The sequence below is a fragment of the Petromyzon marinus genome, chromosome 32 (genome assembly GCF_048934315.1).
Source record: "Petromyzon marinus isolate PM22_M1 ecotype Great Lakes invasive population chromosome 32, UKy_Petmar_22M1.pri1.0, whole genome shotgun sequence".
In the NCBI taxonomy this organism is placed as follows: domain Eukaryota; kingdom Metazoa; phylum Chordata; class Hyperoartia; order Petromyzontiformes; family Petromyzontidae; genus Petromyzon; species Petromyzon marinus.
Genome location: NC_133698.1, coordinates 13,556,736 through 13,582,276, shown reverse-complemented (window position 1 = coordinate 13,582,276; position 25,541 = coordinate 13,556,736). Strand labels below are relative to the sequence as shown.

Here is a 25,541-nt window from a genome sequence, read left to right as displayed (position 1 = left end):
AGTTGGGAGTTGGCGTGGAAAAGAGGAGAGACGCTGGTGTTGGTTTTGCGGTAAAATCTAACCTGGTCAACCGTCAAGCTTGCCCAAGGTGTATAAATGACCATTTGATGACCCTGAAGCTCCAGATCATTGCACATTAGCTGCTGCTGGCTCGCGATTCGACCTGCAGACCCTCATGGACCAGTTCTCAGCTGCCTGCGACAACTTCGGCCTCACAATCAGTACCATGAAGACTGAAGTCATGGACCAACCTGCCCCCGGTAATCCTTGTGTGGACCCAACTGTCTCTGTGAAAGGTCAGAAACTATCACCTACCTTGGTGGGATTTTGTCACGTGCTGTTCACATTAACGATGAAATCAACATCAGGATCGCCAATGCTGGTGCAGCATTTGACCGTCTGCGAGATTCAGTGTGGGAAAGGACATGCATCAAGCTGCCCACTAAACTGAAGGCTTACCAGGCAGTCATACGACCAACTCTTACTTATGGCTGCACAACCTGGACAGCATACCAACACCATGCCAGGAAACTCAAATCACTTTCCCCTAAAATATTTGAGGAAGCTCCCGAGGATGAAGTGGCAGGACAACATGCCAGACACTGAAGTCCTCAGCCGTGCTGACATGCCGAGCATTCCCACACACCTTATGAAAGCACAGCTCAGATGGGCCAGCCATGTGACCGGAATGCCTACCACTTATCTCCCGCAGCAGATCTTCTTTGGAGAGATGAAGAATGGGAAGCGAGCACAAGGTGGGCTGAAGAAACGTTCCGAAGACTCCCCGAAGGGCCTCCCTGAAGAGCTTGAATACAGATCAAGTCATGTGAAAGCCTTGCTCAGGATCGTCCGACCTGGTGAAATCTCATCTGGGATGGCGCTACCACCTCTGAAACCAGCCGGACTAAGAATGCTATGGTGAAGAGACAATAGCGCAAGGCCCGTATCAAGAGACCCGTCCCCCGGCAGGCTGCTAACAAGGCATCGTGTCCAGGGCTCAGATTAGCCTCTTCAGCCAACTGAGCGCTCACCGTACCCCAGACTCATCCCAGTGAAGCGTGTCATGGTCATCATCAACCTTTCATGGACAAACAAGGAGGAAAGGAGGAGCCTTTGAAGGCACAATTTGATAGATGACGTTTCGGGGCAATAGTCCTTCTTTATACCACATAGTCCAGAGAGATGGTGTGGATAAGAATTGGAGCCTGTACTTTACATCATGGGGCCTTATGAGTATTAAAGTTGAAAAATATTAACTCTTGACTTAAAGCTTTCAAAAAATGACCTTCCCCCGTGCACCCATAGGGTGCAGATGAGCTGATTTGCGGTGATGGATAAACATCGCCACTTTGCGGGCAGTTTCGAGACGGGAGGCCTCGTCACGTGGCCTCGCAGACGTTCCAAATGAAGTCTCAGGCCGAGTCTGGCCCACGAGCCACACGACTCCACCAAATGCGCATGCGCGCGTTGAAGACCCCCCCCACCCTCTCTTATGCGTGACCACGCCTATTACCCCGCCCCTTACCAACCACCACGCCCACTCCACCTGGCTAGTGGCTCCGCACTAATCCCGCCCACTTAATCGTAGCCCCGCCTAGTCCATATTGACCACGCCCTCTACCATAGAATCTACCGCACTGAGAGCCCCGCCCCTGACTGCTAACCACGCCTCCTAACTATTGGCCCCGCCCCTGACTATTGGCCCCCCCGCCCACCTACTCTTAGGTCACGCCCCCCCCTCTCCCGGCCTGGCCCAGGCGCCCATTGTGCGGGAGCGACGTGAGTGGCGGCCTCAGGGAGAGTGGCAAGGGGAGAGCAGCAGAGAAGCAAGAGAGAGGCAGGGAGCGAGAGAGAGGGAGAGTTCAGCAATCATCAGGCAACGGCAGACTCTGAGAGAGACACACAAGCAAGAGGCGAGGGGGGTGGGGAGTAAGTCAAGCAAGCAAGGAGGCAAAAGGGAGAGTAAGACGGGGGAGAGCCAGGCCAGGAGAATATCAGCGGAGAAGAGGGACGAGAGAGAGGAGAGAGACAAGGGAGAGGAAAGGGGAGAGAGACTCAGTGGCCCCCGGGCGCACAGACGCATCGAGCCTGGCCGCAGGGGGGAGAGCTTCACCACCGCCGCGGCTCCGCTCGTCGCCGCCGCCGCCGCCGCCTCGGCCCTGGTCTCCTCATCCTGCCTCACAGGGCCGCCTCCACCATCCCCTTCAACTCCTCCAGGAGTGAAGACCTTCTCAGCAGCAGCAGCGAGGCAGCAGACGAAGCCTATCTCCTCCAAGATCTCTCCCCCCGCTCCAGCTGTGGTTGCACGTAGTTGTGGTAGACACACGTGTGTGTGTTTGTTATTGTTGTTGCTGTTGTTCGGCTGGGCCCGCGTGGACACCTTGATAGACAGTAATCGCCTCTTGTCTCTCAGGCAGGAAGACAGGCGCAGGGAAGGAAGATAGACAAGGCAGACAGTGGGAACAGGAGGAAGACAGAGCAGAGAAGTATATATTGTTTTGTTGCTGGGAGAACTGAGCCTCTGTAGGCCTCGGGGGTGGGTGGCTTTGTTGATTGGGGTGGTGGTCTCACGGTGGTCATGCCGGCCGGTCGCGTGTGACGGTGCGAGGAGGTGAGGAGGCGAGGAGAAGGAGGAGGAGGTGCGCCACCACCACCACCACCGCCGCGATGTTGTCACAAATGTCATCATCTCCACCCGGTCCACCTCCATTGCGTCCGGGCATTCACATGATAGGTACGGCTGCGCTCAACCGCCGGAACTCCCCAGTGCTCTCTCTCTCTCTTGAATTTCCTGTCTCTCCGATCGCTCTCTGATCTTCCTCCTCTATTACTCCTTCCCGCAAAGTCGCCTGTCGCCGCCATCCATTTTTGCTTGCATTGCTTGCTTACTTGAGCACAACTTCACTGCGTAGCGTGGTGCTGTGGGTATTGATGGTGGTGGCCATGGAGATGTTGATTGATGGTGGTGATTGTATTGGTGTTGTTGATGCTGTGGTAGTGATGCTCGTGGTGGTGCTGATGGTAATGATGGAGGTGGTGTTGATGATGTTGCTGCTAGTGATGCTGATGAGGATGTTTATGGTTAGTGATGTTGCTGGCAGTGATGGTGATTGAGATGTCCATGGTGGTGATGATGGTATTCATTGCGTTGATGGTTCTGAGAGTGGTAATACTGGTGGTGGTAGTGGTGATGATGTTGGTGGTGGCGATGATACTCATGGCAGTGACACTGATGAAAGCGATTCTCATGGTGCTGCTACTAGTGATGCTGATTTAGATATGGATAGTGGTAATGATACTGATGGTGTTGATGCTGTGGGTAGTGATGCTGATGAAGGTGGTGGTGGTGGTATTGTTTGTGGTGGTGGTATTGTTTGTGGTGGTCTGGTTGGTGGTGAAGGTGGAGATCGGCAGTACGAACCAGGCCACTTGGGTTCGATTCCCGCTCACGGACAACACCGGTGACGATTATCTCCACCGGTCCTGGGCCTCCCATAGGTCGACTCAACCTCAAATGAGTACCTGGTGCGGTGTGTAAACATCGCCACTAGGGAGACAAAGGCGGTCGTGCGTGGTGCTGGCCACCCACCCCCTCGCGTGCCGTGCCGGCCTTCATAGGTGCTCGCTAACAGCACTTGCCCCTACAGGCTGTTAAGGCTACACGGGGCAACTTTGTTTTTGGTGGTGATAATGGTGGTGGTGATTGCTGTTGAGGGTACTGCCAGTCGTGCTGATTGTTGTTGGTGCTGCTGCTGATGATGAATGTGGTGATTTGTACGTTTGTGGTGGGCGTGGAGAGGAACTTGACTTCTATTTTAAGAACGCTGCTTTGATTGTTACAAAAGTGTACTGTGTACCTGTACTGTGAGGTATATTGTGAAGTGTACTGTTGTGTATACTCCCGAGATGGACTGTCGTGTATGCTCTAAGGTGTACTGTCGTGTGTGCCGTCACATGTTATGCCATTTGCGGTGTACTTCCAGTTGTACTGCCATATATCAGGTGTACTGTCGTACGCTGCACTGCCGTATGTACTGTCAGCTGTCCTGTTGAATGTACCATCAGGTATACCAGGGGGGTGTGTTGTATATGTACTGTCGTGTGTACTGTTGTTGTAAGTTAAGGTGTACATTCAGGTAATTGTATTGTACTGCCAGCTGTACTGTTGATTTTCCTGTCACGTGTGCCGTCGTGTTAGGGGTGTCCTGTCATGTGCGGTGCCAGGTGCTTGTTGTGTGTGGTGCGGTCATATGTACTGCCAAGGCGTCCCCTGTCATGTTGTGTACCATCAAGATGTACTGTCGTGTACTGTAAGGTCTCGTGTGATGCCATGCACAGAACTGTTGATGTTACTACTAGACCCATGTATTAATCGTCTTTTAAGGCGTGTACTGCTAGCGTTCGAGTGATGGGAGGTGGGGTGCTGTTGTGTACTGCGCGTGTTGTGGTTATTCAAATGTGTGAATGACGGGAAAGCTCCCGTCTCAACAGAAACATCAGAGCAGGCCGGGGAAATAAATAGGTTTAGCAACGCGGACAGGTGCGTGTAGCATTGCATGTACTGTGTAAAAAGCTCCTCAGCCTTGTCCAGACCACCAGCTCAATGTTGTTTTTTAGACGATGAACTCGGAGAGTTGAGGAAATGTTGCCATCCCAAGTTGTGATGACCACATTTTCTCAGCTTCTTTGTGTTGGCAGTCAGAAGGAGGCTCAGAGATGTTGTACATGCAATGCGCACACACCTTTGCGTGGTGTTACATCTGTGTGGGTACCTGCAATGTTTGTGTCTGATGAGCACTACTGATGTGCCCAGTGCTCTTTGTCTTCCGTGTTGTGTGGGTTTGCTGCTAGTCACGTGTCTGCTGCCACTTGTCCTGTGCTCTTTCCGACTTGTTGCGAGCGAGGAAGTTTCCGCTCTCGCTGTTTGCTGAAAGAGCTCTGCCTTGAGTGATTTGTGCATTTTATTTCCCTGTTGAGTTGTGTACAGAACACCGTCGCATATCCGACCATCAGTATATCCGCCCTGGCATATTTAACCACCCCACGCCCAGTGCAGTGTTTGCCCACAGTTGTGAAACTGTTGGTTTATATAGAAGTTCACTTATCTGACCTTTTCACATCGCCACCCGTAGCTCAGTCCCCGGTTAGTCGGTTATGTGATGTGCTGTGACGTGTGTGCTGCCGGCCTCCTGATGTGCTGTTTATGAGTGCTGAGTCATTTGTGTCAAGGCTGAGGCATAGTGAGCTCATTGTGCGTTATAATTGTCGTGTGCATGTGTATATATATCTCACATGGGGCTCTGTGATTTGTGTGCTGTGGGTCATGAATGTGCTGCTTGCGTCCTGACGTTGACGAGTTCTGTGTTTACTTGTGTATCACGTGACGTTACAAAGTCGCGTTTCCGGCTTGCTGGTGGGGAGTGAGGTTCCAGGTGGATATGTTAATTGGGTCTGATGGGTTAACCTCTTTAGAAAATGACAGTTCCACCATCGTGCACATACTGCACTGGATGTGAGCAGTTAATTGATCAGAACGGATATGTGATGGTCGGATCTGCAATTGTATATTAACGAAAGTATGGAGGAGAGGGGAGAATTTGTTGATTATAGCAAAAAAAGGATTCATTAGTAACATAACGAGGTAGAGATGAGGTTCGATCGTGACAAGACGAGGTGGAGGTGCCGGTTGAGTCGTCGTTGCTATCCTCCATCCCACAAGACATCGCACTTCATGTGTAACCCCGTGGCTTACTTGTTTACTGCCTTCAAGGCTCCATAATCTGGATTAATAGGAGTCGATCTCTAGCGGGTCCTTCTCTCGGAACGTCCGCCCCTGGAGGAGGGGGGAGTCACGGGCCACCGCGGGGACGGGAAAGGCGAGGCAGCCGCCGGTTTCCGCCCTCAGTCCGAGGCCTCGCGTCCCCGCCGCTAAACACAATGAGGGCAACCAAAACAAGGCTGTGGGTAGTCCGCCCACGGCGTTTCTGACAACGGGGGCTAAAAACGGCGCCCGCCGCATTGCTCGCCCGTAGGAAAAACAAGTGGCAGCACTGCCGTGACAACGAGCTGTTGGATTTAAAACGGCTTCAGTGAGTCTCCGTGACCTATGACCCTCCCCACCCCGACCACACCGGGGGGTTTCATTGGCCCTTTAAACACGGCCCAGTTTGATGGGTCCCTGTTTTTATTCTCTCCCTCAAGTGTATTCCCCCTACAAACCCGCAGGGGACATAATTACACGTTCCGAAAATTCTCGGCAGTCAGTGCAGGGTTTAAAAAAAAAGGAATTGTGCGTATTGATAAGTGACGGCATTTGAAGATATTTTTGGATACGGTGATTGCGTAGGTCTTTGTGGTTGTGCCGTGTAGCTTTCCGTCGTGTTTTTGTCACGTCGGCGTGCCAAACAAAATGCGGTACAACCTAGAAAACACTTGCTGCACATCCGAAAAAACCTACACGCATGTGATGTTTGTTTTTAAAGTTTATGTTTTTAGGAGTATATGGTGTGTTTATGTGTTAATGCAAGTGTGTTTACGAATTTGAAAGCTGGTTTGCTGATGAAGCTGTGATGGTTATTCTGCCGATGATACATTTGCTGATGATGTTTCTGCAGCTGGCTAGTCTGCTGATATGCACCTGACCTCCCGCCCTCTCTCTCTCTGCGTGTCTTTATCCTCCCCATAGTGTGGAGCAGCGTGGAGCCTCACGCCGTGCCAGTGTTCCCGTGGCACTCCCTCGTGCCCTTCCTGGCCCCCAGCCAGCCAGAGCTGTCCTTGCTGCCTGTGCGAACGCACCAAGCCGTTAACCAACTGGAGCATGGCTTGCTACCCAGATACCAGTCGGTCGGCCAGTCGGAGCATGGCCTTTTGCAAAGGCACCACGTCGGCGGACAAGACCACGGCTCGCTGGCTGCTGATGTCGACGGAGATGGGAGCCCTCCCTCCGCTTCTCTCCAACCCGAGGGTCAGTGGCTTGCGCTCCTGCGCGGGGTTTTTCGCGATTGTGCTGCTCCTCGGATGAGTTTTCGGTTCGTGCAGGGTGCGGTTCGGCATGACGCCCAATTTTTATCGCTGCCCTTGCTGGGAGCTTTAGGTTGCTAGTTTATTTTGTTTAAACCGTGCGCAAACTCAAGAGAACAGGATCAGTCTCATTTGCAAGAGTGACTGACCTATGATCAGCAAAATTAGTAAAGCAACAATATAAAAAACAATGAAGAAGGTCGAAATGAGAACTAAACCAACCATGCGTTGAGCAGCTCCGGTGTCTCCCCTGAGTATATTATAAACTGAAAACATTCGTCAATATTACCGTGGCCGTAAAAGCAAAGGTACATGAGAGGTGATGTTTCGGGCAATGGCCCTTCTTCATAGCACGCAAATAAAGAGACCAGAGAGGTTTTTTACTCTCGTTATTTATGCTTGTGCACCACTGCCAATGCTAGATTATATGGAGTGTTGCCTGATGCTGTTGTTCCTGGTGTTGCCGGTCCTTGGCTGATTGGCTCGCGGTACAACCCGAAAACACCTCGGGGAGCGCTGGTGCAGTACCTGGTGTCCTCAGAAGTGGACGCTGGGAAGCTTTGCCTTTTTCTGCAGAGCGTGGAGAAAATTAGGATCGATAGCAATTTGAGGACAATGCTGCATATATTATGAGTACATTTGGTATTCACCCTTTTCTTATCGCCATTCTTCAAGCACAAAATGAAGTATTTCACGGTTATGGTCTTCCACTTGGGTGAGTTGTTGCTTATGTCGTTTTTCCAAAATTAAGTAACTTGCGGGTAATATTAAAATGTTGGCAAATTTGGAATCTGACGCCAGCACGCACAATCGGAATTCCCTGGTTAATTAACGAGGTGGGGTAAAGTAGGTGGACGCTGTGGTTATCGCTCAACGCTTTGAACCCAGTGACCCTAGTTCGATTCCTGGCCACGGTTTACGAACTCCAGCGGCGAGCGGCATCTGAACTGCTCCTGTGACACTTTCCCTTCCTTCACCAACCCGCACTGACCAGCACGGTGAAGTATGGTCAAACAACCCCAGTTACCGGCACAGTGTGGGGAGGGCCTCGCCTAGCAGTGGATTTACAAAGGGCTGTATAAGGGTGGCCCAAAAGTCGGGACACAGGGTTATACTTGTTTTAACAAATCACATAGGGTTATTTCATTTATTTTAACAAACGTTCAAACTGACTTCCATTAACATTAATGCATGCATGAATTCTCTTTTGAAATTAATTGAGGATATATTTTTTTAAACATTACGGGTGGAATTCTTGAACATTCCGGGTGGAATTCTTGAACATTCCTAAATTATGTCATGTCTCAGTCCACTCCGGGTTCATGGCCGAATTTTGTAAACAACGTATTTGAGGTGACCCCACAGGAAGAAGACATTGACATATTAATAATTATAGACACAACATTAACGTAACGAATTAATAATTTAAATGTATTAATGCCAGTGTAAAAACAATGAAATCGCCCTATGTGCCATGACTTTTGAGCCACCCTGTATAATGAAAAAATAATACGAATCGACAAGATACCTTGCTGCCAGCCCTAATGCATCTCAGCACAGTGAGACAATGCTCTAGGGTCTGTGGCTGCCAAGCACTCAGGATGAGCTCATTGTTTACTGGGGGGGAGGGGGCTAATGGGGGGGGGTGTCATAGGCCACCCATCATCACCGCCATGTATCTTAATGCCGCCCAGCTCCCACACCCCAGACGTTCCTCGTAGATTAATAGACACGACCACTGTGTGGGCCCTCCTGGTTGCACTATGTGGGGCAGCGGCAGTGTCGCGATGAGCGTCCGCTTCGCTACGAACCCGGCCACCCGAGTTTGATTCCTGCTCACGGCCGAGATCAGTGACGGATATCTGAACCGATCCTGGGCTTCCCCTGCGTCGACTCGACCTCAAATGAGTACCTGGTGCGGTGTGTTAACATCACCACTGGGGAGACAAGGGCGGTCGGGTGTGGTGCTGGCCACCTACCCTTCATAGATGCTTGCTAAATAGCACTTGCTCCAAAATTCTGTTAAAGGCTATATGGGGGGTTCTTTGTCTTTTGCGTCTGCATAGCTCTCCACGTGTTTTTTCTTGGACTTGATGGTCTCAGCCCAGTCACCAATAACTGCACAAAGATCACCACAATATTTGTTTTTGCACTTAATTTTGAATAAATTCCAACTCCGAATTAAAACATAAGAGGGGGTGAGAAAGTGCTGCCCCCCTGACTGTGTGTGGACCAGAGGGTCACTTGAACGGATCTCTGAAAAAGAGCTTTATAGCTCATTGGATTCCTCCAGTATCATTAAAGATATCAGTAACCGTCGGCCGTTCTACATCACGAAGCGTCGCACTTCTCTGAGAGATCCGGTTGGAGTCTTCATCTCACGACGACGCGACGCCTATTGCGCAATCGCGATAACATTGGCGGGGGTGGAGGGCGACAAGAAAACGGAAATGAAAACATGGACGTTGGAAATGTCATTTATTTGAGAATGTTCCATGCTTTTGCATTGCATTAGCGGGCAGTCGGTGCTAACACCAGCTCTCCTCGGATTGAACATGACATTACAAAGTCAAGCCCTGAAAAGCTTCCAGTTGCTCCTTGCGGAAGCTCTCCCTGCCGTGCTGGTGTCGGGTATTGAATGGGAGTTGTACAGCCGTTCTGTCAGTTCACTGCTGGATGAGGGCCTCCCCCACCGTAGTGCGGGTCGTGGGGTCTTAATTTGACCGGACTTCACCATGATGGTCAGTGCGAATTGGTGGAGGTGAGATACAGTGAGGGAAAAAAGTATTTGATCCCCTGCTGATTTTGTATGTTTGCCCACTTACAAATAAATGATCAGTCTATAATTTTAATGGTAAGTTTATTTGAACATTGAGAGACAGAATAACAACAAAAAAATCCAGAAAAACGCATGTAAAAAATGTTATAAATTTATTTGCATTTTAACGAGGGAAATGAGTATTTGACTCCTCTGCAAAACATGACTTAGTACTTGGTGGCAAAACCCTTGTTGGCAATCACAGAGGTCAGACGTTTCTTGTAGTTGGCCACCAGGTTTGCACTCATCTCAGGAGGGATTCTGTCTCACTCCTCTTTGCAGATCTTCTCCAAGTCATTAAGGTTTCGAGGCTGACGTTTGGCAACTCGAACCTTCAGCTCCCTCCACAGATTTTCCATGGGATTAAGGTCTGGAGACTGGCTAGGCCACTCCAGGACCTTAATGTGCTTCTTCTTGAGCCACTTCTTTGTTGCCTTGGCCGTGTGTTTTGGGTCGTTGTCATGATGGAATACCCATCCACGACCCATTTTCAATGCCTTGGCTGAGGGAAGGAGGTTCTCAACCAAGATTTGACGGTACATGGCCCCGTCCATCGTCCCTTTGATGCGGTGAAGTTGTCTTGTCCCCTTAGCAGAAAAACACCCCCAAAGCATAATGTTTCCACCTCCATGTTTGACGGTGGGGATGGTGTTCTTGGGGTCATAGGCAGCATTCAGCCTCCTCCAAACACGGCGAGTTGAGTTGATGCCAAAGAGCTCCATTTTGGTCTCATCTGACCACACCACTTTCACCCAGTTGTCCTCTGAATCATTCAGATGTTCATTGGCAAACTTCAGACGGGCATGTATATGTGCTTTCTTGAGCAGGGGGACCTTGCGGGCGCTGCATGATTTCAGTCCTTCACGGCGTAGTGTGTTACCAATTGTTTTCTTGGTGACTATGGTCCCAGCTGCCTTGAGATCATTGACACGATCCTCCCGTGTAGTTCTGGGCTGATTCCTCACCGTTCTCATAATCATTGCAACTCCACGAGGTGAGATCTTGCATGGAGCCCCAGGCCGAGGGAGATTGACAGTTCTTTTGTGTTTCTTCCATTTGCGAATAATCTCAACAACTGTTGTCACCTTCTCACCAAGCTGCTTGGCAGTGGTCTTGTAGCCCATTCCAGCCTTGTGGAGGTCTACAATCTTGTCCCTGACATCCTTGGAGAGCTCTTTGGTCTTGGCCATGGTGGAGAGTTTGGAATCTGATTGATTGATTGCTTCTGTGGACAGGTGTCTTTTATACAGGTAACAAGCTGAGATTAGGAGCACTCCCTTTCAGAGTGTGCCCCTAATCTCAGCTCGTTACCTGTATAAAAGACACCTGGGAGCCAGAAATCTTTTTGATTGAGAGGGGTTCAAATACTTATTTCCCTCATTAAAATGCAAATCAATTTATAACATTTTTGGCATGCGTTTTTCTGGATTTTTTTGTTGTTATTCTGTCTCTCACTGTTCAAATAAACCTACCATTAAAATTATAGACTGATAATTTCTTTGTCAGTGGGCAAACGTACAAACCAGCAGGGGATCAAATACTTTTTTCCCTCACTGCACGTGGGGGCCATAGGAGTACAGTACATCATGTATTTTGCTGCACTTCTCACCACTATCCCACCACGTAGTTCCGAGGTCTGATGAGACCGGACGCATTGCGGGTGATTTGGTCGGAGGCTGAATGGGAAGTGCGTATTCCATAGTCATCGTTTACACTGCAAGGTTTGAGCTTAGGGGCTGAGTGCTGCATCGATTTGTTGACTCGTATGGCCGATGGTTAAGAAAAATGATGAAATGACAGCGAAGGGACGGAATGCGTCCCAGCAGTCGTCCACTGAGGATTGGGATGGAGCGATAAATTCTGCTTTTGTGCAGGTGAAAAATAGCTTAATAGCTCATCAGATTGCTCCAGTATGAATACATATTCTGATTCTGATATTCTGATAATTGTTACATCACAGGACCATGAGGGATGGCGATGGCTTGGTGGGGGGTGGGGGAGAGGCCTTCATCCAGCAGTAGATTGAATTGTCACAGTTCGTAGACTTGCTTGCAGTGGGGTGAAGCATCACACTCGTAGCTGTAGTGCACTTTGTTCCTGCGCTGTTGATAGATCTGTGCCCCTCCTTTAAACCTCATTTGAAAATGGAACTGCCCGAACTAAAAATATAGCTGGCTGTTGTTGTAGCGACAGCAAGCCCAGCGGGACAGTGAGAGGTGTACGTTGTCAGGCCCGCCCGCCCGCCCACCCACAGTAGTACACCGGGTAATTAAGGCTGCTAATTGCTGATTACAGCCTTGAGCTTTTCCTCCAGGACATGCTGGTAATGGATCATGTGCTCAGAGCAGATCGGAAATCCCCTTGAGAAAGTTACGAGCAGAGCTGTGCCGTCACGTCATTTAAGTAATCGATTCCTTTACCAATTATTGGTTTGTTTATTCAACTAATCGGATAACACGATAATAGTTTGGGGAAATAAAGTCTCACCTCTGTCCACTTTAGTGCCCCTGGATGTGAGGTCGATGGGCGGTATAAGCCCACGTCACGCTGGGCTTGGCTCGTTAGGTACTTCCTGCCTTCGGAAGGCAGGACGTGGGGGCGGCCGCCATTTTCGAGGGAGTCCGAGAAAGCGGCCGTAAATCTGTAGCTCGCTGCGTGTCTACCGTGCAGCAGCGGCAGCTGCAAGATCTGCCAGATGGCATTCACGAGGTGTGGTGCGGGCATCAACAGCTTTGGCCACGATGACCTCGATTGTTTAGACTGGAGGAATCCGATGAGCTATGAGGCTCTTTTTCACAGATGTCCAGTCGAGGTAAGCAAGTTATATTTAAAGGTGAAATCGGCAACAGTTGAGGCATAATGAACTCTGACCTGCAAAATAACAATGCGGCCAATAAGCCGCCTTCACAAATCTGTCCCTCCTTCCAAAAACAAATAAAGTGTCTTTTAAACATCCTGCCAGCCACACGGCCTTCTGGGAGAATGTAGTTGCAGAAGCATTAGTTCAACGTAAATAAAACTCTGAACTGGGTTCCACATTCATTGTCTCATCAGCAGAGTCGGGCTTGCTTGAACCAATGCTGGTGAACTGTCATGTATATAGACAACTACCCTCTCTGTTAGATTATGGAGCCAGTAGTGGTGTGAGCTAGCAATTTCAGGACTGCACCTTTACCTTTTACTTGACTAATTGTGCCAGCTCTGATAGTAACAATGATGGTGAATGCTCTGTCGGTTTGTAGATGAAACGACCCCAAAGCAGGAGAGGATTTCACACCCCCACGAGGAGCCCTCAGCCTCTCCTAGTCCCGCCCAGGGCTCGGGCGCGAGCAGCAGGCCCCGTTACTATAGCGACGTGCCCTGCGGCCTGCGCGAGACCGAGATCAACAGCGAGAGCGACAGCGACCACGACGAGGCGTACGTACGCACGGACACGCGAAGATGCGCGCAGAAACATGTGGATGGGGAGACGGATGCACACGGAGACGTATGGAGACAGACTCATGGAGAGACACTCACACGGAGACGCGCACACACAGGGAAACACGTGGAGAGACAGACATGGAAACATGGGAAGACAAAGCAAAGATTAAAAAAGAACGAGCGAATGATGTCACAGAGCCAAAGATAGACAACGACCCACGTGCACACGCTCGGGGACAGACATACTCTGAGAATCGCAGAGTGAAAATCCAGCAGCACAATGGGACACTAGACGGCCACCATCCTGGCATTTCACCCACTCACAACTGCCGATCCCCACAACCCCATCAACCCACACCACCACCATCCCAACACCGCACCCAATCTCCACCACCATCCCAACAGTCCAACCAAGCACCACCTCCATCCCCAACACCCCACCAAACGTTTACCGCCCTCATTGCCCACGAACTACCAGGTCCCACGTGCGATCGTGTGTCAAAAAAAGAGAAACGTGGCAAGACTGCATCCTTCTTGTGTGTTCTCGCTGGCTCAGGTTTCTTCCGGCTGCGTGCCCCACTCAGCCTCCCCCACCCCCCATCGCTGCCGTCAAGAGAAGGACGCAATCGCTGGGAGCTCTGCCCAAGGACCGGCTCCCCCCAGAAAGGGAGGCCAAGGGTTCGCGCAAGGTACAGGGCAGGGCATTGCCTCAAACCCAACGAACTGGGTTAGATTACAGGCCAAGGCTTATGGCAGTGGCGAGTAATGTTTGAACCAATCCTGGGCCTTTCCTTAAGTTGACTCTTCAGACAACATATATACATGCAAACATTAAACCATACAATCGAAATACAGATTAGCCACTTTTGCCGATGTCGCACTGTTTTGTGAAAATAAATCGTAATACCTGCAACAGTTCAGCCGAATCACTTCCCCCCGCGGCCTTGCGGAAATACTAGCGGTCTGCAGACCATGGTGTGTGAAGCGACAACATGTCCCCTAGTGGCAGACAGATGCATGATTCGATGTGTGTATCATGATTGCAAACAAACAATTTGAATCGACGAATTGGCGATTTTTTTAAATATTTGCTACACATCCAGTAAAACTTCCTCATGTTCGGGTGCAGCCACCAAAGTCGTACGTTTATCCAGTATCGGGCACGTGATGATGATGATGTGTCGCGTTCTGCAACCCTGGCTGGCGAGGTCCTCTACTTGTCTCTGCTCCTCCAGGAGTCGAGAGGCCACATTAGGCTCCGTAGTCCGTCTTTCACAGCAGTCGCACGTGCCAGCGGCGTTAGGGTAAAACTAATTGCTGGGTGTTGGTGTCTGTACGTATGTTATTTTTTATGTTATGTTGTTGAACTTCTTTCGCACCGTACGTAGCCAACCGTGCTAATCAGAGGTGCGGGGGAAGGCCAATAAACTAAACACAAAAAGCAGTTCTAAAGAAACATGTTTTCAATCTGGATTTAAAATGGCATAGCTCCAGTGGCTTCCTAATATCGGAAAGAAGAGCATTCCATACAGCCGTAGAAGCGCATCTGAAAGCACGAGATGCGGCGACCGCCTTTATTCGATGGTTAGCCAAAAGCCGCTGCAAGGATGACCGGAGTTCGCGTGATGGTTTTAGCTCCTTGACGAGATCAGCAAGGTATTGTGGTTCATTTTTGGCGCGTCTCCTCCTTGTTGCGCTAAACCCTCGCCCTGTGACCCCGGCCCTGCTCAGAGGGAGAAGGAGCACGTGCGGAGGCCCATGAATGCGTTCATGATCTTTAGCAAGCGGCACCGCGGCCTGGTGCACCAGCGTCACCCCAACCAGGACAACCGCACGGTCAGCAAGATCCTGGGCGAGTGGTGGTACGCCCTGGGAGCGCGCGAGAAGCAGCAGTACCACGACCTTGCCTCGCAGGTAATCATCATCACCATCGTTGTCGTCGTCATCATAATTTGGTACGTTTGGTGCTTGCGGCCCCCCCTGATAGCGCAAGGCTCTCACGAAAGGAATGTGCTGTGACTCACTTCGCGAGTACAGTTGGCGACCAGTGGGGGGCCGATATCGCGAGTACGTTTTTACAAATTTGGACCCCGACGCTGGCACACGTCGGCCCACTCTGCAATCTTTAACGTCCCACTGTGAAGCAGTCGATGTGGGTGTTTGGTTACTATACCTGCAGTATCAAGCAGCCGCTGGGCTCATGGCCTAACAGTGGCCCAAGTCCCCCCTTGTTGCCGAGGTTCACGATTCGAATTCAGTGGCCACCTTTATTATAAACGACGAACATCTCATCTCGACGCATTCGAAGGGCGGCAGACATCCCTGTGCTGCACAAGTTGACTCAACGCCTGGCTTGCGAACCGGGCATCTGTCTGCCACTAGGGGGCGACGATTGCCGCTGCTGTGTTCCAGCCTAGGGCACCCCCAGTGGCAGCTGTTCTTGCGTCACTCGGGACTTGCACCTGCGAGCGGACGTCTGCCAGTCGGGAGGGGTAGGGCAACAATTGCCGACTTGTGTGCCGTCTCATTTGAGATGGCGTCGTCGGCTTTGCCGGGCATTTCACTCGACGCGCCGGGGTGTCGCGTGTGGGCATGTGCCGCGAGCGCCGCTTCTGCCGACCCCACCCTCCTCCCCAGGTGAAGGAGGCGCATTTCAAGGCGCACCCCGACTGGAAGTGGTGCAGCAAGGAGCGGAAGAAGTCCTCGGGGTCTGACCCCAAGACTCTCGCCATGGCCGCGACCTCCTCAATGGCAGCCTCGGGTTAGTGCAGCTCGCGCATGGAGAGAGAGTGAGGAGAGGGAGAGGCAAGGCCGGTGTGGGATAGCGCAGAGTGATCCATCAAGAGACAGACACCCCACAGATTTATCATGGCCCTCTTGCTGGATACTCAACTAGGTGATTTAATATTGTGGAAGCGATGCCTCCTGTAGGTGGAGAGGAAACGATATGGGAGGCGGGGTTGGTGTGGGGCGGAGAATGGAGAAGAGGGGGGACAGTAGGAGAGATTTGGAGAGGAGGGGAGAGGCAAGGAGAAAACGAGGAAGAGGGAAGTAGAGTGGGGGGGAAGATGGAGGTGGGAGAGAGTGGGGGAAAAGGGAATGGAGGAGAGTGTTGGAGAGGGAATGAGAATGTGAGAGCAAGGGAGAGAGAAGGAGGGTGGTGGAGAGGGAAGGAGAATGGTGGAGAAGGAAGGAGAGTGGGCGAGTAGGGGAGAGAGAAGGAGAGTGGTGGAGAGGGAAGGAGAATAGGCGAGATTGAAAGAGAGGGGGAGGAAGGGGAAATGAGAGTGGGGGAGAAGATGGAGAATGGGACAGTGGGGGAGAGGGAAGGAGTGCGTGACAGGGAAGGAGAGTGGGGGAGGGGGAAGGAGAGTGGGGGAGAGGGTCCCACATACATTTATAAATCGATTGTTGCCCATTTCACATTGATCTGCAGCAAGGGCCATGTTTCCATCTTCCATTAGTGCTGCTCAACCCGATCTGACGTTAGGCAAGAGCGGGCTGCAGGTTGTGTATTCGGTGACATTCTGAAGGTGAATTAAACATGCTTATTTGTTCAGCGAGCCGTGCAAAGTGTGTACCGATTACATTACTCGTACACTTTTGCAAAAAAATCTATTTTTAACTTGTACCTTATTATTTTGACCACTTACCGAGTTTGGTTGAGGGTGGGTGCAGCAGTGGCGCATGGTGGTTTGCTCATACTCACTATGAACGAGAGTTCCATTCCCGACCACGGCTGACATCAGTGCTGAGTGACATACGAATCGGTCCTGGGTCTCCCTTTTTTAGCAAACCTGCTCTGACCAACATGGTGAAGTATGGTCAAAGAACCCCCATCACCGATACGGTATCGGGGGGTGGGTTTTCAGCCAGCTGTAGATTGAGAAAGGGCTGTAAAAATGTAAGAGTTAACTTGACCTCTGCAGCCACAAGAGGCTGCTACGTTCGCCAACATGAATGCATAATAATTGATTATCGAATCGAATCGCAATCCTGAATTGCGAGAGGTCACTTCTGAAAAATAAGTTAATACCTCAGTGGGCTTTATCTGGAAAGATAAAAATAATAGATTTTGTATATTTTTAAGTTATTTGTTTACCTTTCCTATACTTTGCACTGCTATCGTGTTTTTGTATTTTTGTAACATTCTTAGGCATCTTCTTTGGTTCTTTCTTCTTTGGTTCTTTCGGTAAAGTCACGTAGAATGAGAATAAAATAATAAATTGATAAAATAAAATAACACAATAATATTCTCACGACGTTTCGGCCACAACACAAGCGGCCTTCATCAGGTGAAGGGGCGAGACTGTCTGGATAAATAATATTCTGATTCTGTACTCGTAGTTCATAGCCGCCACGGTTAATTTGCATATTTATAGGTCGTCTGAATACGACCGCATCTCAATACCTTGCCTTGCGATCGTGCTGAGTCAGCGCTCTCCACCTTCCGGCTGCAGATGGTTGCACTGACAGCGGAGGCCTCGCGCTGCTCGCAGAGCATCCGGACAGAGAGGTGGCGGAGCGGCCGGAGCACGGCGGCGACCACGCGCACGCCGCTCCGGCCTGCGACAAGGAAGGGGGGCGACCCGGCGAGGCCCCGGATCAGGGGATTGGGGGGGGTCCCGTCCCGCACGGCGTCGCGGGGGCCACGCAGGAGCGAGAGAGGGGGGGCGGCCGCTCCCCCGCCGACGCGCCGTCGCGCCTGCACGTCGCGAGCTCCGCCGTGGCCATGCGCGTGTCGTGGGGCGACGCTCGCCTCGCCGGCGCCCCTCCTCCCTGCGGGTCCTCGGAGCCGACCTCGGGGAGGGGGCAGGCGGCGGCGCAGGCGGCGGCTGCCGTGGCGGCGGCGGCGGCGGCGGAAGGGACGGGGCAGGCCCCGGTCGGCTCCTTCCCCTGCGCCGTGATGCTGAGCGGGGTTCGCCCGCAGGATTGTTTGACGCTCGTCAGGCAAGTGGATTTGTCCAGGACCGGCGTAGGCGCGCCCGGCAGCGCCCACGCCGCCCCCGCCGGTGGCGGGAGCGGCGTGGGCGAGCGGCCGAGCATCCTGGTGAACGTCCTCCAGCGGCCCAAGCTGGCGCTGTATTCCTTCGACAGACCGACCGTCGTTAGCAACGTCCTGGAGCGGGCGAGGGCGGTGTGCGACGGGCACGAGGGCTTGCGCCTGGGGCCCGCCGAGAGAGGCGGTGCGTGCCTCACGGACGGGCAGAGCGAGGCGAGTGCCGCCGCTGCTGCCGAGCGGGCCAGCGTGCTCATGGAGAGAAGGGACGCCCTCCAGCTGCCAGGCGCTTTGCGGACACGCAGCTCGCCCGACGGGAACGGAATCGGGAAGGCCTCTTTCGTCTCCTTGATGAGGGCCACGAGGGAAGGGGGTGCGGAGCAGGAAGACAAGGTCGCCGCCTCCGCTGCGGCCGCTGTGTTTGCGCGGCCCGAGCTGTTCCAGTCGCAGGCGAAGGCTACCCCTTGCGCGACGCTGCCCGTGACGTTAGACAGAGGAGCTGCAAATGGGAACTCGCAGGTGGAGGAGGGAGCGCACAGTCGCTTGCCGATGTCAAGCGAGGCGCTGCTGACGAACACTTTGCCGGCATCGGGGGACGTGGAGGGCGTGCAGCTGTCTGCTTTGCGGAGCTCGGAGGCGCAGCAGCACCAGCAGCAGAACCAGCCGCCGTCGTTACCGCAAGGCGCATTAGCCGTGGAGCAGTGTGTGTCACTGCGGACCTGTGCAACGCTTGGAGAAGCTACCAGTTCGGTTTCAAGTGCTGGGTCTAAGTGCCCAGGTGAGCCATGGGTTGCCACTAAAAACACAGCCAAGCACATAGATATTGCCGCAGCATACTCGCACAGCCACTCGCACGGCCACACAACTTCCCCTCGCACGACTTCACTAAATACACTTACACATTCGCACTCAGAACCCACTCTCGCGTGAATCAAGCGGGTGGTTGGACCTTGTAAGGCTCGGTGACCTGTCTGGTTAACACTGGCTATGTGTCAGCTGCAGTGCTTGCAGCTAAACCTTTAGTTCCGGTCTTGTGAGAATGCATGCTGATTTAATGTGAGTTGTGCCACTACTCTGCTGCACGTCACACAGTGAACTATATTTCTCCACTAGATAAATGGTGAAAACCTCACCTGTGACCAATGGGGTTTTTTTGTTGCGCCCCCATGTCTTTCTGATCAAAGTGAAAGGCCTCGTCGACCGGGTCCAGAGCCAGCAGTAGGAAAGCGCGGCCGCTGTTCGATCTGCGGGCACTGCATTGTTGGCGCTTCTCTGGGTGCCTGAATCTGTGTCTGCCTGCAGGTGCCATCCACCCTAGCGGCACCGGCTTGGTGCTGTGTCCGCCGCCCCGGCGCGGCACCCGCGTGCGCACGTCCCTCGCCACCGTCCCCGTGTGGCCCACCGACGTCCCGGCAGCCACGGCGTGCGACCCACGCTCTCCGAGCGCCGCGTCTCCGCAAGTTGCGGACGGTGACCCGGTCCATCCGCCGCTCGCTCCCAATCCGCCCGACTCGCTCTCCGCCGCCGCGTCGGCGCTCCCATCTCCCGAAGCGAAACCCGGGCAGGAGTTATCCCAGAGCTCTTCCTCGGTCCATTCGTCGTCGGCAACGTCCTCTGCTAGAAGCCAAGAGGGGGCGCAGTCGTGCGTCAATCCGGCGCCGGCACAAGCCGCTGCGGCTGACGGCGCGGCCCGGCTCGTTCCCGCGGACGGCGGCGCCGAGCCCAGGCAGGCGGCCACCGGGCAGGAGGAGAGCGGCGAGACGCAGGACGGGGTGGCGGGGGGAGGAGGAGGAGGAGGAGAACTGCAGCAGGCAAGGACTTGCTGGCTCTGTGCGTGTACTCATGCGTCCGTGTACTAGTCCAGGGATCGGTATCCCGCGGCTCCGGAGCGGCGTGCGGCTATTTAAGGACTGCTTCGTGAATTTATTAAGGACCACCGTCTAATATTCACGTTTTTTTTGACCGAATTCGAAAAAAAATCCCTCTTATTATTTTGCTTGTTGACCCCTGTTCTAGTCCATGTGCATCTCGGACGGGGAGAGGGGGGGTATGGGGGGTGCCTACGTACCCATGCGTCATATACGGCCAGCGGCGTAATTTCACATGGCATCGTGACGTTATTCCACTGTATGAAATTAAGTGACTGAGGTGTGCGTTTTACCATGTGGCCCGCCACAGATATTTGATGGATGTGTGTGGCCCTCGGTATTGTCCGAGCAGTGCCAGAGCTCCGCCGTGAAGCCGGCGACACAACACATCTGATGTGGCAGGATCAGGGAGCGTGGTTAATCATCGTCGCCATGCGTTGCTTCTCGACTTGTTCGTTGCGTGTGGCATCTTCAGTGTGGCACGGTTGTACAGTGGAAATAGGCGGTACATAGGTAACCACCTCTGCGTATGCCTGTGTGTGCGTGGGCGCGTGTGTGTGTGTGCGCACGTGCGCGCGTGTGTGCGCGCGTGTGATTTCCTGCGCCCCCTAGGCGGAGCAGGCAGCGTCAGCGGGCTTCAAAGCCGCCTCGCAGAGCCCCCGGCCGGCGAGCGAGCCGACGCGAACGGCAGGCAGCGCTGCGGACACCCCCCCGGAGAAAAAAGAGAGCCCCTCAAAAAGAGTGAAGGTCAAGCCGCCCCCATTGAAGCGAGCCTTTGACTCGGTGGACCAGTAAGCATTGCGCTCTGCTCCCTCCCAGCGTCCGCGCTGGGTCACGCGCCCGCCAGCATCAAACGCGTGTTTACCTCTCTAAAGGGGAAAGGTTTATGAACGGCCCTCGAATGATATCGTCCCTCCTACTGCATCGTAGCTGCACGAATCGAGTACTCGATGGGGGGAATACATTTTGACTCGGCAATGACACGTGTCTTTATAATGTAAGCATGCTCGGGTCACCTGTAAAGATGACCCCTAATTATATTCCGGTTACAGCAAAAGCTAGATATATAAATGCACCTCACACTGGTGCGGAGGAAGGTTGATGGGCAACTTTTAATACGAACACGCAACTTCGGATACAAGCGCAGGTGGTTTGCTCCCAAGCGGCATGCTTATATCCAGCCTCTACTGTGTAATTAGAGAACCCTAGGGTGTGTAATTTGTGGTTGCCCGCCAGTGGTTATCTGAAAGTCTAATTGAGCCCCCCAGTAGGGTTTCCCACCCATGCTCTACCCTACGGCACCTTCTGCTGCCGTGTTCTGTGCAGGCTTCACCGCATTGTGCTGCAGAGAATGCAGCGCATCGAGGGTTTGACACCTGTCCTGCTTTTCCCAGGACAATGCTTCCTGTTTGAGGTAGCCGCTGTTCTGGGAAATCTCTTAAATGTTTCCCGGAACATTACAAGCACCGTTTTTTGTCAGTTGCGTAATCATAACAAACCACAAAAGAGAATGCATTTACATGCTGTTCTCCCTGCTTCTAGAATTGCGAGAGATTCGTTTCATTTCCATGATGTGTCCCGATTTTGTGCATCTCAGAGGTGGTAACCCTGGTCAATGTACCTTTCAATCGACACCCTAGACATCCCCACAAATGAGACGTTGCATTCCAAGCGATTATCCTGGTGAAATATTTAAAATGCAAACACATAAATAGAATCTCCGCGTGCTATGTGCCGGCTACATGCCCGCATCGCGGTGGCTGCGCTCTCCGTTTCCATTCAGGGTCCTGTCGGAGGTCGACTTTGAGGGTCGTTTTGCGGAGTTACCCGAGTTCCGCCCGGACGAGGCCCTGCCGTCGCCCACGCTGCACGCGCTCACCACGTCGCCGCGCGCCATCCTCTCCAGCTACCGCCGCAAGCGCCGCAACTCCACGGGTATGCGCACGTCAAGGACTGCGCACACGTGTGCGTGCGTGTGTACGGTGGGCAGCGGTGTGGGAGGGCGGTGGCGCAGTGGTTGGTGGACTGTGCTTCAAACCCGGTGACCTGAATTTGATTACCGCTCACGAATGGTGGCGAATATTTGTACCGATCCTGGGCATCCCCGAGGTCGACCAATAATAGTGGCCACCCCACCCCCTCGTGTGCTGTGCCAGCCTTCATAGGTGCTCGTTATATAGGGGATGTTTGTCTTTAAGAAGTGGTAGTGCAGTAGTTATAATTGGTTGCTGGAGTGATGATGAACTTTTGTAATTTAGTAGTTAGTACATTTTTTTCAAATGGTGGACCAGTGGTTGGTGTACTGCAATATAAACTCGGAGACTTGAGACCAGTGCTTTCTCACGGCCTTGCGTGGTTTTGACCGCCCAGCCCCCCTCGTGTGGCATGACGGCCTTAGCAGCACTTACCCCAGCAGTCTCTATGTAGGCTACAGGGGGGGGATCCTTGTGTGCCGCAGACCTGGAGGGGCCAGGAGAGGAATGCGGATCACCTCGCCGTCGCCAGAGACAGCGCTCCAGCTGCAGCTCTGAGCCCGGAACACCTAAACGTATTGCCGAGGGGGGTCCCGGAACTCCTAAAAGGGTGCCGGACGGGGGCCCTGGCACCCCGAAAAGGGGGGCAGAGGGGGCTCCGGGGACGCCCAAGAGGGCGGGAGAAGGAGGCCGATGCGAGGGAGATGTCTTCCTGTTCGACCGGCCCGGCACAGGGCTCGACATGCTGGCCGAGGCGGCCAGCCACCGCACGGGTAAGCGCGCGTGTGTATGCGTGTGTATGTGTATGTATGTGTATGCGTGTATGGGCAGCGGTGGTGTGCTAATTCCTTTGTCAAGGCACCTTGTTTCCTCGCACACAGCTTAAAGGTCGCGGTCTGAGCGTGGCTGTGTTTCACTCCAACTCTGTCCTCGAGACAGCCTGGTCCCTTCACCTGATGAAGGCCGCTTGTGTTGTGGTCGAAACGTCGCGATTTTTGTTGTTTTATTTTTTAGCTACGTGACTTTACGGAATAGAACCAAAGAGGGTGGTGTAGCAGTTAGCACGCTGCGTTACGAACCCGGCGACCCGAGTTCAATTCCCGCTCATGGCTAACAGCAGTGCTGATCATTTGAACTGGTCCTGGGCCTCCCCTAGGTCGACTCAGCCTCAGTTGAGTACCTGGTGCGGCGTGTAAACATCGCCACTGGGGAGACAAAGGTGCCCGGGCATGGTGCTGGAGTGGTTACCCCCTTGTGTGCCACAGTGATGGCCTTCATTGTTGATCGCTAACACCACTTTCCTCAACTGTCTGTTAAGGTTTCAACAGGGGATCTTTGTCCGTGTATGCTGCACGTGTGCGTTTGTGCACGAGAGTACGAATCAGTCACTGATTTATCAACCCCAACGATATGCTCCGTCTGCTTTCACTGTGGACGTTAAAGATCCCTTGACGTTATTCGAAAAGTCAGCCATCGTGTGGCAGCGTCACACTCCAAATTTGGGCAAATTTGAAAACAAGACCGTAAAATTATTCAGTAAAAAAAACACATTAATATCGCCCCCTACTGTGAAACTACTGCAGACTGTGTGGAACCCAGCAACACCTTCCTTCGTGATAGCCTTGTCCTGCAGGGGCACGAATACCCAATGTGAGAGTATTCGTACCCTGATGCTGAAGCTACTCGACTCTCGATTGCTATAACATGTATTTACTGTCCATTACATTATAATTCCCTGTCTATGTTAGGCTCTCTACCTCTGTTCATTTTTCCTTCCACTTTATCAAAAACCTCAATAGGCTCCCCAGGTTTTCCCCATCACGCCTATGGCTACGGGTTACACGTACGGGCGCCCTACTTCACCATGCTGGTCAATGCGGGTCGGTGAAGGTGGGGAGCACTGACACTCCCAATGTTGACGTAACATTGGATTGGGCTGCACTGCCCTCTGCTGCCCACTTCAAGCCCTGTGCAAACCGGTTCGCGCAGGGCTGTCGTTTCCATGCAAGCTCTTATCCAGCCTCAGCCCTGCTTACTTCCGGGTGATTTGGTCATGAGGCCTTAGTACAGTAAAACCTCTTTAATCCAGACTTGAGTAAGTCAAAATTTTGGCTGAAACCGGATGACCTCCCTAAATAATTATGCAAATAAAAAACTACAACCGGCACATGGCTCGTGCACTAATTAAGCTTTGCGTGGCAGAATCATGCATTTATATACTAGCAGTTCTAAAGCCTTGTACTTATCTGTTGTGTGGAATTTATAGTCCACCTTCAAGCGGTTTTACCTTGGCAGGGCGAAAGATTTGAATGCATTTAACTGCACGGGGACGACACGTGCCTTGGGTTTAATTTGTGCCCGCACGTGCATGCGTACGTACGTTGGTTTGTACGCGTATGTGTGCGTGTGTGCGAGCTCGCATGTGGGTCTTACACTGGGACCGGTACCGGGGAGACAAAAGCGGCCATGCGTGGTACTTGCCACCCACCCCCTCGTGCACCATGCTGACCTTAAATAGGTGCTCGCTAACAGCACTTGCCCAAACATTATGTGTAGGCTACACGGGCGGACCTTTGTCATTATCATTGCGTGCGTGTCGCCCGCGATGCCAGGATCGCAAGGCTCGGAGGGCTCGGAGGGCGGTGGGGACCTGGACCAGGACAAGACTGCATACTCGTCACTGCGTCGCACGCTGGACACGCGGCGCGCCCTCGTCATGCAGCTCTTCCACGAGCATGGCTTCTTCCCATCCGGTGCGACGCACAGCACAGCACCCGCACGTGCACTCACGTCTCAACGCGACGTACATAAGCAGAAAGCGAGTGAGGCACTCGCAGTTCTCTATGCAAGTCCACGGGTCTCAGTGTGTGCAACTGGGTCTCTTATGTAAGTCAATGAATACAACACAGTGTGGAATCACATCGCATCCTAATGGGACCGCATCGGAAGACGACGTTCAGAAACGGGCAAAGTGATTTCCTGCCCAGCTTTGCGTTGGTGTTCATCTCCTGTTTGCAGCCCTGACTTCTCCACAAAGTGGTAATGATTATATCGACCCTGGAGGGATGATGGGCTGAGTCAACCCCCGACCAAGGTTTTAGTCTGCAAACATTGGTTTTCTAGCTTTACTGCTGAGCTACCTGGCCATAAAAAGTGGGCATAATTATTTTATACAGAGAGCACTGTCATTGGTATATGGGTGTCTGTCCGAGTCAAAACAACACAATGTGGATTTGTGTAGCGTCTAAAATGCAACCGCATCTCTAAACAATGTACATGGAGGGAGAGGCAAGTGAAACAGGATTACATAAATACTGCATGATTACATAATGAAGGCAGGATTCGCAGTAGCTCTACGTCGCGTGGAACCTGACTACCAATCGGACGCGTGCGGCGTTGCAGAGACTTCAGTTGTGTTAGACTGGTGACGATTGGTGAAC

General features: G+C 52.5%; 1 protein-coding gene across 1 annotated transcript in view; it reads left to right on the top strand.

Annotated features, from left to right (window-relative positions):
• Positions 1–1,723: 1,723 nt before the first annotated feature.
• The window catches only part of CIC (capicua transcriptional repressor), a 29,167-nt gene continuing 5,349 nt past the window's right edge, over positions 1,724–25,541 (top strand). The window contains exons 1-12 of the mRNA XM_032964693.2: positions 1,724–2,734; positions 6,686–6,964; positions 13,081–13,255; positions 13,818–13,950; positions 14,993–15,175; positions 15,899–16,022; positions 17,722–19,038; positions 19,563–20,071; positions 20,741–20,919; positions 21,912–22,063; positions 22,587–22,874; positions 24,714–24,854. Coding sequence (XP_032820584.2) covers positions 2,668–2,734; positions 6,686–6,964; positions 13,081–13,255; positions 13,818–13,950; positions 14,993–15,175; positions 15,899–16,022; positions 17,722–19,038; positions 19,563–20,071; positions 20,741–20,919; positions 21,912–22,063; positions 22,587–22,874; positions 24,714–24,854 — 3,547 coding nt within the window. The 5' untranslated portion in view covers positions 1,724–2,667. The remainder of the gene's footprint in view (positions 2,735–6,685; positions 6,965–13,080; positions 13,256–13,817; positions 13,951–14,992; positions 15,176–15,898; positions 16,023–17,721; positions 19,039–19,562; positions 20,072–20,740; positions 20,920–21,911; positions 22,064–22,586; positions 22,875–24,713; positions 24,855–25,541) is intronic.